We start from the raw sequence: 15,850 nt of genomic DNA, 5'->3' as shown, positions 1-15,850 counted from the left end.
CAGCGCGCAGCCGCGCAGCCTCGGCGACGCCAAACTCTCACATACAAGTTCCTCCTCCCACCACAACCATCATCATCGCCATCTCTATCACCTGCTGCGTCCTTCTCCGAGGTCCCCCCCGTCGTGACGGCCCCACCGTGGCCACATCAAGCCCAGGAACGCATATTTCTACTGTATAGCTCCAATGGCCGACGACGGCATGCTGATCTCCCCCGCGCGTTCGCACGCATCGTCATCGTCCACAAAGCGCAGCCCTTCTGTCGTGCGCCAAAAGATCGACAAGATCCGCGAGAAGCGCCACCGTCGCAACCGCAGCCGCTCCGATCTCAAAGATAGCAGTGCTGCCACCAGTGCCAGCGCAAGCACTTCCGCGCTTGACACAGTCGCTGACGCTCGCAGCGACACTGCCACATCGTGGTCAGCACTGCCTGACGACGTGCGCGACCGTCATGCCGTATCAGACAGCAACAGGTGCGCGCCCATTTGATTCCGCCTTAACGGAACAGAGTTTTTCATCATATGAGCGGTACATCTGCTGACATAGCCATGGTCTATCTAGCGAGTATGCGTCATCCTTCGAAGATGGTCCCGAAGTACTCCTCACTGCCCCCGTTGTCCACGGACGCCCGCGGACAGGCTCACTGCCAGCCATGGCGCTGGACATGGACGACAAGCCTCCTGCGCTACTGTCCTCCTCACAGAGCATATCCATATCAGCCGCAAACACGAGCGCGGGATCAGCAGACGGCAGCAGTAACGGTAGAGCTGTAGTGCCGCAGCCGGAAGTGAGCGCATCATCTGGTCTTATGACTGGCACCAATTTTTTCTCGAGCATGTTGTCTGCCGCTCAGAATGCGGCGACCACAATCACAAGTCTTGCATCGATATCAACGCCAAAGAAGGACGAGCTGTCGCACGAGTTTCACAACCGGCCACGATCCGAGACGGAGCCCGCGCCACGTCTATCCGGCGATCTCGACGGCCTTGCACCTGTGCGCTCGCGCGCAATCGATACGTTGGGCCATGGGCAGCTCAACTTGACCGATCTGGTAGGCCCGTCTCCGCCCGAGCCGACAGACTCGGCTCTCGTCGTCCCAAGCGATACTTTGGAACTCGCGCCGGTAGTTTCAACTGCCACGAATGCAAACACCAGCACAAACACGGCAAGCCCAAACACAACCGTCAGCTCTGTCGTTTCTGTCCCTCCTTCGCTGCCGGCACCAAAGGCTGACGCAGACCAGTCGAGCGACAGTCACCCCAGCTCAGCAGCGGTCGACCGCAACGCAAGCGTTGCGCGGTCTAGAAGTGTTGTACCATCGCGGTCTCGACGGTCAGTATCGGTGCATCGAAATCCGTCCGTCTCAACAGTGGACCAAGGTCAAGGTGGTCTGCCTGTTTCAAATCCTGGCTTCAACGGCAGCACCGCGCGGATAACCGGTTACGCAGTCGCGAGCCCAAAGCGAAACAGAGAATTTCACCAACTCTTCAGATCTGTACCGGAAGAGGACTCACTAATCGAGGATTATGGGTGCGCGTTGAGCCGCGAGATTCTGCTACAGGGCCGTCTATACATTTCCGAACAGCATATCTGCTTCAACTCCAACATTCTCGGCTGGGTCACGAACCTCGTGATCTCGTTTGACGAGGTCATGTCGCTGGAGAAGCGAACAACCGCAGGCCTATTCCAGAACGCAATCATGGTCCAAACGCTACATGCCCGCAACGTGTTTGCAAGTCTCATCTCGCGCGACAGCACGTTCGACTTGATGTACAAGATCTGGCAGAACGGCGGCATGCCAAACTCTTCGTCTAGCGATACCGGCAGCATCTATTCCAGTGGTGGCGAGAGCGGCAACGATGATGGATCCGACAACAACGGTGGCGACGGAGACCGATCTACCGAGAAGAACGAGGCTGGTGATGCCGGTGGTGCTGGTGCGGTGTCAGTAGCTACTACAGAGTTCGGTCCCGCGAAGCACGCGCCGACGCAGTGTGCTTGCGCACCCGCCGAGCATTATAAGATCGTATGCGATGAGAAAGTTAACGCGCCACTGGGCACTGTGAGCAATCTGCTATGGGGCGAGGACTTGACATTTTTCAAGCACTTCATGACGACCGTGTCCAAGCTTCAAGACCTGACAACTCCGACTGCGTTCGATGCAGACGAGTCTGGCAAGAAGACACGTAAGTTCAATTACGTTAAGCCGCTGAACTACAGTATTGGTCCGAAGCAAACACGGTGTAACACAACCGAAACGATTCTAAACTGGGACTACGAGACGTATGTGTCTACGATAGTGACAACGGAGACGCCGGACGTGCCGTATGGAAACCAGTTTCTGACCAAGACAAAGTACTGCTTGACTTGGGGCGAGAACAACACGACTCGCATCTTGATCATGTGCGTGCTGGATTGGACTGGCAAGCCGTTCATCAAGGGCGCAATCGAAAAAGGTGCGACAGAAGGTCAAATTCAGACGTCGAAGGATCTCGTCGAAGCGCTCCGCCAAGCGCTGCAGCCAAAGCTGCCCAAGGCGCGAGCAGGCAGGAAGGGCGGTCGCCGGAGAGGAAAACATCCCGAGAAAGTTATCCAGCCCGCGCAGACCGCGCCGCCGCCACCAACCACGCTGATCGGCAAGATTCTCTCCGTCATCAACCAGCCACAGGAAGGCGTCTACGTGACCTACATCATGATCATCCTGCTCGCGCTCTTCGTCATTCTCTTCTTGTGCGTGCTGCTCCGCGGCGGTCGGCGCGGGGGTGATCCCGTTGACGGCTTGCGCGGCGTGCAGGCGCTCTGGGATCTTGAGGAGCAGCGACTATGGGAATGGCTTGACGACCGCACCGCGACGACGGTGGGCATCGACACACGCGACACCACCGCGCAGGCGCAGAAGCGCGGTCTTGTGCACGAACGCGGCTGGTTGAGTTTGTACGAGGTCGAGCAGGCCATTGACGTCACGCAGCGGCGTCTCGACTTCTTGAAGGCCAAGTTGGACCGGCGTCGTCAGACAAAATGAAAAACCCGGTAGAGTAGCTGGAGGGTCATTGCCGGGTGCGATGGCGTCCGTCTAGAGAGTGTAAATGTGTTCTCGGTTTGTGTTTGCTTGAATATGAAGGTCTGGTTATCAAAGTCGGACCGCGATAGTGCGGGCGTGTGGGTGGGTTATCGGAAAACGGCGCTGGCGGGGTCGGGTACGGAGCGCTTATCCGCTATCCGGGTTCAGCCCCCCCACCGCAGTCTTGCTTGAACTGCGACGGTGTTGCTCGGAATACAGAGAATGCAATGCGTAGAGTCTGTCTACGGAGCGTCCAAGAGACAATTGAGTAGAGCCAAGGCGCGAGCGCCGTAAACGAAGAGTCGGAGCTGAGGGAACCGGGAGCGGGGCCCGGTTTGGGCGCGCCAACGACGCGCATCCTCGAACGCCAGCTTCCTCTACAACGAGTCAGCGCCTTTGTCTTCCCACTCCCGCCTTCTCTTCTTTCGTTAATGTCCCGCCGTCGGCCGTACGCTCCCGTCCTCGCCGCCCTCTCACTCCTCCGCCCGACTACCACCACCCCCCGTACATTCATCCCCGCGTCCTCTCGCACCATGTCGACCGCGTTCGCAGACAAGTGCCGCAAGGTCGTGTGCATCGGTCGCAACTACTACGCGCATGTCGTGGAGCTGAACAACGCGAAGCCGACCGCGCCGTTCTTTTTCCTCAAGCCCCCTTCCTCGATGCTGCTTCCCGGCGCCGGCCCCGTGCTGGAGCCCAAGGGCGTCAAGTGCCACTACGAGGTCGAGCTCGCGCTCATCATGGGCAAGAAGATGGTCGACTTCACATACAGCGCGGATGAGAAGGAGGCGCTTAAGGAGGCCATCGACTACGTCGACGGCTACGCCGTCGCCATCGACATGACCGGCCGTAACGTGCAGGAAGAGATCAAGAAGAAGGGTCTGCCCTGGACCACCGCCAAGGGCTTTGACACCTTCCTTCCCATCTCCGCGTACATCCCCAAGGCCAGCATTCCGGACCCGTCCGACTGCACCCTCTTCCTCACCGTCAACAAGCAGACCCCTTACAACCAGCACGACTCCACCAACCTCATGATGTGGAAGATTCCTGAGCTCCTGAAGGCCATCTCCAGTGTCATGACCCTCATGCCCGGCGACATCGTCCTCACTGGCACACCCAAGGGCGTGGGCTCCGTTGTTTCCGGCGACCACATTGACGCCGGTGTCGAGGTCGACGGCAAGGTCGTCCCGGAGAGCGTGATCTCCGTCGACATTGCGCCCAAGGGTGGTGTCTACGTCTTCGAGGAGAAGTAGACCATCAAAACCACGAGTAATGTCTAAAATTTGGTTAACATAATGTTTTGTATGTACATTGCATGGAAATAAAGTAATGCGACCATGCTCATGACGCCCTACTCATTCTCTCACTCGTCCTCGTCCTCAAGAAATCCAAAGCTAAATCCAATCTCCTCCTCGCCACCGTTTTCCCCATTGCCTGTTGCCGGCGCGAGCAATTGCTCCCATTTTGAAACTCCCCCACTAGATTGCGCCGCAACAAGTTCCTCGATCTTCCGCTTCGTCTCTTTCGGCACAACAAGTGCCGCGGTCGTCATTTCAACGTGTTCGACTTCACCGGACGACTGCGTATCCGGCAACCGAAGTAAGATACGCGCAAACGCGTCAAATACATCAATCTCCGGCGTCTCGTTCTCGTCCTCGTCATCACCACCTTCAGCGCTTGTCGCCTTGCGTCGGAATCCAGAAATCTGGTCGCGTTTGAACCTGAAAAACCGGAGTACGGGGAGCACATCTGGCAACGGCACGAAGTTCTGGGTCTTCACTCAATGTTAGTATCGTCATCATGCAGTAAACACACATATAACGCACAATAGCAACCGTTGGCGCGAGATTCACGACAAGATGCCACCAACCCGACGGCACGTACAGCGCCTCGCCAACACGACAGAACCCATCCTGGAATCCCTTTGCAGCAATCGCGGCGTCGTAGAACCCGAGAAACCACTCGGCAATGGACAGCGGGCTCGTGACTTCGCTTTCATCTTCAGAAGTAAACACGCCAGGAGGAAGGACTTCTGGCGGGAACATGATCCAGTATTTCTCTCCCTCGACGACTGCATTCCATGCACATGTCGCATTAGGGTCCTGTAAAAATAGTCAGGTCGTGTGTCCCGGTAGCCACGCCATCGCCAGCCAGCATACCTTGTGAAACGTGCTCCCACTCCTCTCCGGCCCGATAATTAACCACCGATAATCCGGCCGCGTATCCGTCATCAGCGCAAGATAATCCCGTGCAAACATCCCGGGAACAGCATACTCCCTCCCGATCCTGGTCTTCGCCGCAAACTCGCGATCAAACAGATACAGCGGGCTTTCGTCCCTATTGTGTGCCATGTAGTCCGCGTACACGCCGAGCTTCCATCGCACACACTCCTGCACAAATTCCGTGTCGCCGTACTCCTGTGCGAGCGCGGAGAGACTTAATCGCGGCCACGAGGGATACGCGGACGAAGTCAATATAAACGGACGATGTGCCCATGTCTGCTCAAACTCAGCCTGCGTCGGTAGCGCGTCCAGCCGGGGAATTGTGCCAATACCGCTGTTGCGGATATGCGCCGAAAGTTCTAGCGCGGAACAGAAGAATGGGCGATACAGCGCGTCTGAGTAGAAACCGTCGCAGCGTAAGGCAGCCGCATCGTCCTCGGTCCGCACGATGTCGTAGTACGTTCGTCGCCATGTGCCATACCAATGCGTCGGCGTCATGCCTCGTCTGTCCTCGTCAGCGCCATGTTCATCGTCATGTCGTTCGTCTTCGCACTCACCGAACCAGAAGCTGCTTCCACAAATCATCCTGCGTCGCAAACGCCGACATAACACGACTCGCATACCCCAGCTGCCGCAAAGAACGCGCATCCAGTTCTTGTAGAAGTAGAGTCACAAGCTCGTCACTTAGCACCGCAAACGCCCCAAGCTGCTCCGTTCGCATAGTCGTGGCTCGACCAACGCTTTCGTAGTCTCTCATCATGAGGTTCCCTAGCGGCTGCACGCCAAGTGGGTGAGCTCCTCCCACAGAAATCTCATGCTTCCGCCGTTTCGTATTCGGACGAGAGTCACGTCCGTCAGGCGCCCAAGGGCGGCGCCGTGAAGACGCGAGGTCGACCATGGTGCAGAGGTTCTCGCTGCGGTGAGCTGATCCCGGAAAAACATATAACCACGAGCCCCTCAGGCTCTTGTTGAATTCATTGAACCTGAACGCCAGCCATCTCGCGGATAATAACAGAGACAGCCACGACCGGGGAAATAGGATGCTCAGCCATGCTCTGCATTTTCTGACACAGCAGGCACATTGCGATAAACGCAACACGTCTCTGTCCTAGTCTAACCTCTGCTTACGAGTAGGGAGTTATTTGTATTTCTGAAGTCCGGCTTGAAGATTGTACGTGATTAGCTTGTTTGATGCAAAAGTGTTCCTAATATGTCCAAGATTTAAAGTACGTCTGTTTATTCAATATCCTTCCCACATGCTCTCGGTATCCGCCGCTCAACCGTACTCTTTCTCCGAGGATTAACAACCAGGTCTGTGAAATTCAGTAGAGATTTCAGAATAGTATATTCCGAGAAGAATAGGTAACAGGCACATCCAAAGGTATAAACGAAAGTGGAACTTCGGGATATGACCATCAGGTGGTTGGAGTATTGTTCAGAGGTTCAAGATTTGCGGAACTGCCAGAAGCAGTGACGTAAATCGTGAACTGTCGTTGCTGAATGTGTATATATCACTTGTATGTAGCTCCGCCTAACTCCTCGCGGTATGGATGTGCCATAGAGGCTCGCCATGCCAATGCGATGTGGTGTCAGAGAAGCAGTAATGCCTCTGAGTAGGTGATCCTGATGCGGATCGAGGTATGCGTGGCTATTCATATTAGAAAGTTCGTATTAAGACTGCAATATGCACCTAAACAGGTAGGACCTCGTATGATGTATGGGGAGGTGGCGCGTGTCATTGGCAGACAAGAGGGATGTCGAGTGCTATGACGTTGACTCAATGTATGCCGTTGATTAGATAGCCGAGTGTCAGGCATAAGGAAAGGAAAGGATAGCACAAGCAAGCCACATACCCCTCGCGTGGTAATTTGTTAGCAGCGGCGACGAGCGCGGCAAGTCGGCGCCCGGCGAGGAATGCGATCTCTTGCGCAGCCGGTTACGGTAGCATGCACACAACGCGTCCGGGCAATTTCCAAAATCACGTACACAACCCATGCCTAAAGCGTGCCAATATGCCAAGCGGACCGCACTTTTACACGCAAATGCACATGCAAATGGTGTGTTCAGGGTCTACTATTGCTTCTAGGCGTCGTCTTGATTTACGCGGCGAAGTTTCGCGCGCGTCCTGTGTCGGCTGGCCATCTTGTCCTTCCTGCATTCCCCAAGCCGAAGCAAGTAGCGCAAATGAGACCTGCTGCGAGTCCAGACATAAATGCACAATCCAACAGAAATATCAACATTGTACTGCAGCGGGAAGCAGAAAACACTAAGTCGCGCATCTGTCGTCCCGGGAATGCGTGAAAGATGAGAACCAATTTCCAAGTATCATACCAGCAGAACCAAACCTCGTAATTAGATCGCGGCACGAAAAGCGCGGCTGGAGACTTTCCTAGAACAGCATGCCGCAGTCAAACCCGACTTCTGAAGGTCATATGCCGGCGCATCGAACGTGCAGTGCTTGGGAGCGGGCGCCTTCAAGTAGATCGCGATGGCGGGCAAGAGTACAATCAAAAGTAACCATCACGGGCAAACACATGTGAGAGAACAGATGCAAACAGCTTACTTACAAAGTCCAATCTGGGGATCGTCAGCATGGGGCAATGCGGGTAGCGGAAGTGAGTAGAGAGACCGGAAAGTCACACGCGCCGGCGGTCGAATACCCGGGCAGTCCTAACTTCAGAGCATTTCAGCCTGATGGGAGCGTAGCAAACTAGGTACCTGTAACCCTAGCTCAGGCACCAAAATTGGGACCAGTAGCGTGGCGCAGAGCAAGAAGGGAAGGGGTAGAGATATGTCCGGAATTTAGAGTTCTGCGGACCCGGAATTCTAGACCGACCAAAATCTAAGCCCCACCAAATTGAAATTTCCTTCCAGACAAATAAAGTTCCGTTTAATTTGCTGGTGGAACCTCAGTCGTTCTCCAGGAACTGCAACAATGCCGAGGCGCCAGACCACTCACAACTTGCTAGGGTTTCTCCTGGATAATGGTAACATGACTTCAGACGGTTGTGGCCGGGTTTGGGAGATCCAGATACAACATGTATACACATATATTTCTCCTAGATCACAATACATAAAGCAACTACAAAAAAGAGGGTCAGATCAATAATAACACACGGAACACCAGACAGTAGACTACGCAGTAGTCTAAAACCATAAGCCAAAATCCTATCCAACCATCCATAATTATACATCAGCGGTGAGCAACATGTTGCCGATAAGCATGCGCAGACGGTCGATGACGAGCATGTGCATCTTGCGCTGGCGTTCGGATATGACGACTTCGTCGCGCTTGGACGGCGAGTCCAGGGAGATGTCGCGGATTGCGGACGCGAGTTCGTCGACGGAGTGCTTCTTGGCGCATGCGGCTTTTTGGAGCACGCCGACACTGTAGCGACGCGAGGGGTCGGCATCGAAGCGCGAGGCAAGCGGCGGGTGCGGGCCGCTGGCGATGGGGTGCAGCATCTCCGGCATGGATACGGAAGGCAGTGTGGGATATATGCTGGAGGACTGCTGCGGCGGGCCCGGGTGGACGTGCTGCAGCTGCTGCTGGTGCTGCTGGTGCTGTTCGGAGTTGATGGGCGTGAAGGGTGCGGGAGCAGGGACGGGCATGGGCGCGTGGTAAGGCGAGTGGTTCTGAGGAACAGAGGTAGAGTGCGTGCCATACATGCTGGCGCCGAGCTGTGAGAGGAAGTTGTCGGTCTCGACCATGTCCTGCCGCGTGCGCAGGGCAGGCAGGGTGGTGTGGGGGAGCTGCGGCGGGGGATAGTGTGAGTGCTGCTGGGGGACGTGGTATCCGGCGGCAGCGGCGGCGGCAGCCGCAGCAGCAGCAGCAGCAGCCGAGGTGGTGGTGGAGGGAATAGAGGACATGTAGTCGGCGGAGGTGGCGGGCGGCGGCGGCGTGACGCCGACGATAGCCTCAAGGGCAGAGAGCCGGGATGCGACGTCGTTGGAGTACACGGGCGCGACGCGGTGGCGTTTGATGTCCTCGACAAAGTCGTTGGCGACGTCGAGGGCGCGCTTTGTGCGGGGGAGCTCAGCGTAGATGGATTGCTGCGGCTGTTCGTGGAGGCCGCCGTAGGCACCGTACTGCTGCTGCGCCTGGTGCTGCTGCTGCTGCTGCTGCTGCTGCTGCTGTTGCTGTTGCTGAGGTGGCATTTGCGGGGCGTGCAGCGCGGGGAGGGGCGCGGAGGACTGGTAGTAGAGCGAAGAGGACGACTCGTGCGAGAGCGGCGGCTGGAGGTAGTGCTGTTGGGGGACGACCTGCTGGTCGGCCATGGGGATTGGGAGGTGGGTATAGATGCCGTAGGACGAGTGGTCGTCGACGGCGGCGGACTCGCGGTGCCACTGCTGCGGGTGCTGGTGGACGTGCGAGTGGGAGCTGCCGCGGTGCGTGGGCGCGCCCGCAAAAGCAGAGTCGTCGGCGTGCGTCTTCACGTGCTTCTTGAGGTCCTGCGGCCGTTTGAACGGCTTTGCACAGAAGTCGCACCGGTGGGGCTTGAGCGGGACGTGGACGCGCAGGTGGGACGTGATGTGGTCGCGCTTGACGGTGGCGGTTCGGCAGGAGCCCCAGCCGCAGGTGAGGCAGAGGTTGTTGGTGGACTTGCGCCCGACGTGCACGTCGCACAGGTGGTTGTAGAGGTCGTTGGGAGAGGCGAGCCGCTCGCCGCAGGCGTGCCACTGGCAGACCAGGTCGGTGGCGGCGGCGCCGCCAGCAGCAGACGCGGCAGCCTTCGCGGGGAGCGGGGGGGTGGAGCCGGGCGTGGAGAGCGGCGACGCGGAGGCGGTGGCGGACGGCGCCGCCGGCGCGGCCGGGGCGACTGAGGCGGCCAGGGCTGCGGCGGGCGCGAGGCACGGGGCCTTGGAGGTCGGCGACGTGGACGCGGACGAGAAGGACGAGCGCGCGGAGAGGCGGCCGTGCGAGGACGCGGAGGACGCGACGGGCGAGGGGGACGCGGCGGCGGCGGCGGCGAACCCGTGGGCGGCGTGGGCGGCGCTGTCGAAGGCGGCGGACGGGGGCAGCGGTGGCGGGAGCGCAAAGTGCGCGACGGAGGAGGACATTTCGTGTGCCGGGGCGGGCGGCGCAGCGGAGCGCAGTGCCGGCTTCTTGTACACGCAGTGCGCGGTGCGCGGGCGACGCGCGCGGCGGTTGGGGTGCGAACTGCCGCGCAGGCGCGCACTTGCGCGGTGCTTGGCGCACTTGGCGTGTGTGGAGCGCGGCACAGCCCTGTTCTCGGCGGCTCGGCGTGTATTCAGAGAAGCGCGATGTTCGTGCCCAGACACACGACCATGATGAACACGCCCCAGGCCGCCAGCGCGACGCTGGCGTACTTGATCAGACCGCCCTCTCCATCGGGCCCGCGGCGCGGCACGTGCCGGGGCGCGCCCTCGGGCGCTCCCAGCAGCGCCTCGCCCTCGCCCTCGCCTGCGCGCACCGCCAGGCCGTCCTCGCCCAGCACAGGCACCGCCGTCGCGGAGCCGAGAAGCTTATACCCAAACAGCCCCGGGAGGATGAAGGAGATGGACGTCGAGCCCGTGGCGCCCACAAACGCAAGCACCTTCTCCAGTGACGTCACCGCCATGGCCACCGCGAATGACAGCACCATGATCGCCGCGGTCAGCACCACAAAGCGCCGCGTCGGAATGGCGTGCAGGCTCGCGCGCGCGTTGCGCGCGCCGCCCACGAAGTGTGTGTATATGTGGTCGAGGGACGCGCGGCACGGGTGGCACTGCAGCGGGTAGGAAAACAGCACAAGCACTACGATCGCAGCCCTCCCCACGGCCGCGCTGAAGCTGGAGCCGTACATGCTTATGATGTTCCCGCCCACCGCGTCGCCGTAGGTCGCGTACCCCGCGACGCCCACGATCGCGTACAGCACCACCGCAGAGCCGATCGACGTCCCGATCACGGCCAGCACCGACTCCTGCCGCCCGCCGTCCTTCAGCTCGTTCACGATGGAGAACATGTTCTGGTGGCACGTGAACCCAAACACCACGATCGACAGCGTCGACAGCACCCCCGCCAGCGACTGCGGGCCCAGCCGCAGCGCCTCCCCGCCACGGTCCACCCCCGTCCCGCTGTCGCCCAGAAAGTGGCCCACCACCAGCACCGTCAGGTACGCGATCGAAAAGAGCGCCACGACCGACGTGTACTTGAGCGAGTCCAGGCGCCGCAGAAAACACAGCGGCACCAGCAGCACCATGCATATCGTGATCCACACCCGTCGCGAGTCCACCACGCTGGCCGGGACGTCCACGCCGCCGTACACAAAGTCGCCCACTACCTGGGGCATCAGGTCCCCGATGATGATCAAGTACGACACACCCACCCCGAAACACTTCACCGCGATCGCGGCGTCGAACGCAACTGCAATCTGCGGATACGTCTTTTGTGCGACTGCGAAAAACGACGCGCCGCCCCGCTCGATATACCGCGAGCACCGGTACTGCAAGTACAGGCCCATTGCCGCCGTAGACCCCGCCACCGCAATCACCAGCATACCGAGGAAAATGCCGTCGCTCTTGAGCGCGTACGGCATCGCGAGAATCCCCGCCCCGAGAATGGTGTTCGACAAGTTCGCCACACTCGACGCGAGGCCGGCGTTGCCCACATGCTTGTGCAGAACGCCACCGCTCTGCTCCTCCTCGTCCACGTCCGACAGCCGCGTGTTGTAGTCTGCGTCCGCGTCCTCGTCCTCTATGTACTCGACCGTTGCATCCGCCTCGCCCGCGGGTGGGGGCACTGTGTCTTGCGCCATGTGTACTGTTATGTGTGGTCTCGACTCGGCCGACCCTCCGCGCATACTCGATTGCTCTTCCTAACTCTACGACACTGTCTTTCCGGTACAAACCCCGTGTCAGCTGCTGCACGTGCAGGGCCCGCGCGATAAGCGGCGGGCGGGCTAGGGTGCGGGAAGCAGCTTCCCGGACTGGCATAGCGTGCGGCGGGATGTCTTATCGCGGGAGCTACGCGACCGCCGGCAATGCCGTCTGTCTCCACGAAGTCGCGGATGCGACGTGCACAGTCGCGACAGCCTGCTGTGCTTCACGGCCATTGTCCGCGTGCCCATTCGTCGCTGCTCTTTTGTCCTTCTACTCGTGGCTGCTCTACTACCTACCTACTCGACCACCCGCTTCGTTCCTGCCACTTGCTCACTGTCGCCTTATCGTCTCCGTGCCTGATACCTCTGCTCCCCTACAGCACATACACCGTCTCTTGTCACTTCTCCTCCTGTCGCCCCTGCGTGCCGTCCTGCGTGCCGTCCTGCACACCACATACGCAGCGCCATGGCCCTATAGGCAGCTCATACAGTCGCCATTGCCAGATTAGACGCTCATAATGATCCGCACACCCTCGACCCCCCTTGCCAGCCCGTCTCACGCCGGCGAGCTCTACGACGAGAAAGCCGCTGCCGCGCCCATAGTCGCCGTCCGGCCGTTGCCGTCAACCGCGTCCTTCCTCGCCTACGACACCCCTATCTCCTCGTACTCTGCCCATCCCGCGCCGTCGTCGTTGTCGTCGTCGTACTCCTCCCTCTCCTCCGTCGCTGCCGCCGCTTTGCTCACATCCCCGAATATCTCCTCCTCAGCTGCGGCTGCGGCAGCCGCAGCTGCCGCTGCGAACACCCCCTCCGTGCCCGCCGACAGACGGTATTCCCGGCCCGCCAGTCTGCGCAGCTGGCGGTCTTCAACACAGCAGAGCACCTCCGTCGTCACGGCCACTGGTAGCACCGTACCGCCCGCCGTCGGATCGCAGAATATTGTCACCACCGGGCCCATGCCGATTCCAATGCCAAGCTCGACCCCGCCCGCGACAAACTACGCCTCCATCAACCGCAGCACATCCTCCATCATCGCCGCGACTTTGGGCTCGCCGTCAACAGGGCTGCCGGTTTGGATGTCCTCAACTTCCTCATCTTCCACATCCTCCTCAACAGCAGATAGCACTACGCCCGGCGCGTCCAGTGCCGCGACGGCCGACGCGCCTGAAGAACACCACCCTGGCATCCCCGTCATCATCAACGTGTATGACATGTTACAGAACAGCAAGTTCGCACCGCTCATGTGGAACCTCGGCGTGGGTGTGTACCACTCCGCAGTCGAAATCGGCGGCTACGAAATCTCCTACGGCGGCCGCCCCGAGCCCGGGGTAACCGGTGTGTACTATTCCCGCCCACGCTTATCGCTACCGGGGAACATCGTGTGCAAGGAGAGCATCATCCACGCCTACACTTTGCTCTCGCTCACGGAAGTGCACGTCGTAATCAACGAGCTGCGGTTCGAGTACATGGGCACCTCCTACAACTTGCTGCACAAGAACTGTAACCACTTCACGGACTCGCTCGTCACTCGGCTGACAGGTAAGCCCGCGCCGCGCTGGCTCAACCGCGCGTCCCTCGTGGGCTCTGCGGTGCCGTGCTTAATTCCGCAAGACTACATCACACCGCCGCAGTTCAACCCGGAGTCTCTACAGCAACCGGCAGCGCTGGCGGCGTCGAGCAGGAACGAGCACCAGAAGGAAGTCTTCTCGTCGAAGTCGTCTGTCATGTCGCGCTCGTCGTCGTCGAAATCGACGTCTGCACTGGTCAAAGCTGTCGCGGAGTATGATGAAATGACTGCAGCACCACAATCGTCCGCCAGCATCCGCGACATGGCGACCTCGTTTACTTCATGGCTCCGCTGCGACTCACGATCCCGGGATCACCTCCCCACCCAGAACGGTTCGCGTCCGACAGCCGTAAACAACACAACAGCTGCGGTGGACAACTCAGAACGATATCTAATTAGCACACGCTACATCGACGACGATGACGATGACGATGACGCGGAGCGTGTCTCCTATGCATGCACATCAAGTGACGACGACATTGACGATCTAGACGACGCCGCACACGATGGCACTGACACCGAAACGCAGAGCTTCCTCTCAAAATCCACAGTCACACGAGCAATACCCTCCCGATCCGAAAAGCCCAACGGCATCGTCTATGAGCGCAAGAGGAAGGCAATACCGTCGTACACCGCGATCACGCCGATATCAATGCCATCTTCGCCTCTTCCCACTTCCCCACGAGTAGCAGCGGCAGCAACGACAGCTGATGGCGACGTAGGGAGCACAATCGGTAGGATGTTGAGCTCGTCCGCATCGTTTTTAGGATGGTCATATGCAAGCAGGTAGTCGGGATTCGTATTCACACAAAACTAGTGCATTCGTTGTTTTATGCTGAAGGTGTTGGGGGTAGAATGTATAGACGGATGGTGTATAAAAAGGGGATGGGGGATGGCTAAAATGGAACTTTTTTGTTATGGTACTTTACAGAAGAGCAAACTACTCGTCGTCATCGCGCTCGTTCGTGCCGTCGGGGTAGTCGTCAGGATCTAATATCCCCTCCGCCTCGCCGGAATCTGGGAATCTATCAGCGTAGATGTCTTCGTCGTCGTCGTCATCATCGTCATCCTCAGCCTCGGCGTCGGAAATCGTCTGCGCCGAATCCTGCGCCGGCCTCCGCGACACAGACGCACCGCCGCTGTTAGTATCCTTGATCCCCATGTCCTGCATGAGCTTGCGAATATCTCTCTGCCGCCGCTTCTCCTTCTCCTCCTCGCGCTCGCGTCTAAGCCGCTCGACCTCAGCTTTGTAGTCGGTGTTGAACTCGACGACTTTCCGATCGACCGCCGCCAAGAACTCATCAAACCCAGCACCGGTGTACGCGGACACCGACACAACATCCAGGTGGCGATAGAACTCCTCGAGCACGAGCGACATCGAGTTCATCAGGGAGTTCATGTATCCGCTTCCCCCAGCCCCACCGCCTTCCTCAGCGTTTTCGTCGTCTTCGAGTTCCTTGAGCGCCATCTGGAAGCTCTCGAAGTCCGTCATCCACTCTGTCGCGAACTCGGCGTCGCGCACGTCCGTTTTGTTGAACACGATGATGAGAGGTAGTTTCGTTTTATATAATATCGAGCATGCGTAGAGCATGTTCGACATGAACGTTGCCGGTGCAGTTGTCCGCGGCGTGTCGACGATGTACGCAATCACCGTCGGCACCGCTGACGCGAGCGCGTCAAGTAAGATCGCACCGGACGCACTCCACACAAACGCCTCAATCTGCCCCGGCGTGTCGATCACGATATGCGAGACGCTGTGTGCACGCTTTTCGATAATCCCGAGCACTTGGTCGATCTTTGTGGCGAACAGGTTCAGCGAGGTGATGATTGCGCCATTGGGGCCGAGATTGTACTGTTTCATGACTTCTTTGTAGTTTACAGAGTCACGGATGTCGATGTTTGTGTCGAAGGGAGTAGAGAGGACGGCCGGGTCGAGATTTACCACGTATGGCGGGGTGTTTTGTGCATGCAGGTGCGCATTCAGACGTTGTACAAACGTGGTCTTGCCGGATCCTGTCTTGTCAGCAGAGACAAGATGTCGCAATGGTGGAATACCTACCGGCCATGCCAATGCATACGATGGCTGGCGCCACGGGTCCTGTTTCTGTACTCGCCATAGCGGCGTCGGAGGTTGTGGTCGGGGTTTCCTCGTGGTGGTCGACGATGGACAAGTAACTTCGC

The 15,850-nt window shown here is 58.8% G+C and overlaps 7 protein-coding genes across 7 annotated transcripts; 3 read left to right on the top strand and 4 right to left on the bottom strand.

The window, feature by feature from the left end:
- Positions 1-61: 61 nt before the first annotated feature.
- V1518DRAFT_431545 (uncharacterized protein) lies at positions 62-3,316 on the top strand. The gene is made up of 2 exons (XM_066906195.1): positions 62-471; positions 560-3,316. Exons 1-2 carry the CDS (start codon positions 185-187, stop codon positions 3,018-3,020), a joined length of 2,748 nt encoding a protein of 915 aa, XP_066761254.1. The 5' UTR covers positions 62-184; the 3' UTR covers positions 3,021-3,316.
- Positions 3,317-3,355: 39 nt separating this feature from the next.
- V1518DRAFT_411883 (uncharacterized protein) lies at positions 3,356-4,435 on the top strand. The gene has a single exon (XM_066902969.1). It carries the CDS (start codon positions 3,491-3,493, stop codon positions 4,310-4,312), a length of 822 nt encoding a protein of 273 aa, XP_066761253.1. The 5' UTR covers positions 3,356-3,490; the 3' UTR covers positions 4,313-4,435.
- Positions 4,317-6,312, bottom strand: V1518DRAFT_411881 (uncharacterized protein). Its single transcript, XM_066902968.1, has 4 exons — positions 5,839-6,312; positions 5,219-5,786; positions 4,886-5,161; positions 4,317-4,833 (listed from the first exon to the last, which is right to left on the bottom strand). The coding sequence occupies exons 1-4, from the start codon at positions 6,177-6,179 to the stop codon at positions 4,423-4,425; spliced, it is 1,596 nt and encodes a 531-aa protein (XP_066761252.1). The 5' UTR covers positions 6,180-6,312; the 3' UTR covers positions 4,317-4,422.
- Positions 6,313-8,039: 1,727 nt separating this feature from the next.
- Positions 8,040-10,386, bottom strand: V1518DRAFT_390984 (uncharacterized protein). The gene has a single exon (XM_066901760.1). It carries the CDS (start codon positions 10,340-10,342, stop codon positions 8,468-8,470), a length of 1,875 nt encoding a protein of 624 aa, XP_066761251.1. The 5' UTR covers positions 10,343-10,386; the 3' UTR covers positions 8,040-8,467.
- Positions 10,387-10,425: 39 nt separating this feature from the next.
- On the bottom strand, positions 10,426-12,076 carry V1518DRAFT_411874 (transmembrane amino acid transporter protein-domain-containing protein). Its single transcript, XM_066902967.1, has one exon. The coding sequence runs from the start codon at positions 12,037-12,039 to the stop codon at positions 10,534-10,536; it is 1,506 nt and encodes a 501-aa protein (XP_066761250.1). The 5' UTR covers positions 12,040-12,076; the 3' UTR covers positions 10,426-10,533.
- Positions 12,077-12,196: 120 nt separating this feature from the next.
- V1518DRAFT_411873 (PPPDE putative peptidase domain-containing protein) lies at positions 12,197-14,644 on the top strand. Its single transcript, XM_066902966.1, has one exon. The coding sequence runs from the start codon at positions 12,621-12,623 to the stop codon at positions 14,457-14,459; it is 1,839 nt and encodes a 612-aa protein (XP_066761249.1). The 5' UTR covers positions 12,197-12,620; the 3' UTR covers positions 14,460-14,644.
- Positions 14,610-15,786, bottom strand: V1518DRAFT_425616 (uncharacterized protein; the record flags this gene model as incomplete). Its single annotated transcript, XM_066905928.1, has 2 exons — positions 14,610-15,682; positions 15,729-15,786. 2 exons carry the CDS (start codon positions 15,784-15,786, stop codon positions 14,610-14,612), a joined length of 1,131 nt encoding a protein of 376 aa, XP_066761248.1.
- Between the last annotated feature and the right edge of the window lie 64 nt (positions 15,787-15,850).

Source organism: Limtongia smithiae (assembly GCF_038497785.1).
Source record: "Limtongia smithiae strain NRRL Y-17922 unplaced genomic scaffold V1518scaffold_2, whole genome shotgun sequence".
NCBI classification, from domain to species: Eukaryota; Fungi; Ascomycota; class Lipomycetes; order Lipomycetales; family Lipomycetaceae; genus Limtongia; species Limtongia smithiae.
The sequence above is the reverse complement of the archived record's forward strand: the minus strand, read 5'-3'. Positions and strand labels throughout refer to the sequence as shown.

Bases quoted from the DNA above. Each gene is read 5' to 3' on its own strand.
- V1518DRAFT_431545 (XM_066906195.1), top strand. From the start codon at position 185: ATGGCCGACGACGGCATGCTGATCTCCCCCGCGCGTTCGCACGCATCG. The intron at 472-559 runs GTGCGCGCCCAT...TGGTCTATCTAG, and splicing joins GCCGTATCAGACAGCAACAG to CGAGTATGCGTCATCCTTCG.
- V1518DRAFT_411873 (XM_066902966.1), top strand. From the start codon at position 12,621: ATGATCCGCACACCCTCGACCCCCCTTGCCAGCCCGTCTCACGCCGGC.
- V1518DRAFT_411874 (XM_066902967.1), bottom strand. From the start codon at position 12,039: ATGGCGCAAGACACAGTGCCCCCACCCGCGGGCGAGGCGGATGCAACG.
- V1518DRAFT_411883 (XM_066902969.1), top strand. From the start codon at position 3,491: ATGTCCCGCCGTCGGCCGTACGCTCCCGTCCTCGCCGCCCTCTCACTC.
- V1518DRAFT_390984 (XM_066901760.1), bottom strand. From the start codon at position 10,342: ATGTCCTCCTCCGTCGCGCACTTTGCGCTCCCGCCACCGCTGCCCCCG.
- V1518DRAFT_411881 (XM_066902968.1), bottom strand. From the start codon at position 6,179: ATGGTCGACCTCGCGTCTTCACGGCGCCGCCCTTGGGCGCCTGACGGA. The intron at 5,787-5,838 runs GTGAGTGCGAAG...TGACGAGGACAG, and splicing joins TGGAAGCAGCTTCTGGTTCG to ACGAGGCATGACGCCGACGC. The intron at 5,162-5,218 runs GTATGCTGGCTG...CTATTTTTACAG, and splicing joins GTGGGAGCACGTTTCACAAG to GACCCTAATGCGACATGTGC.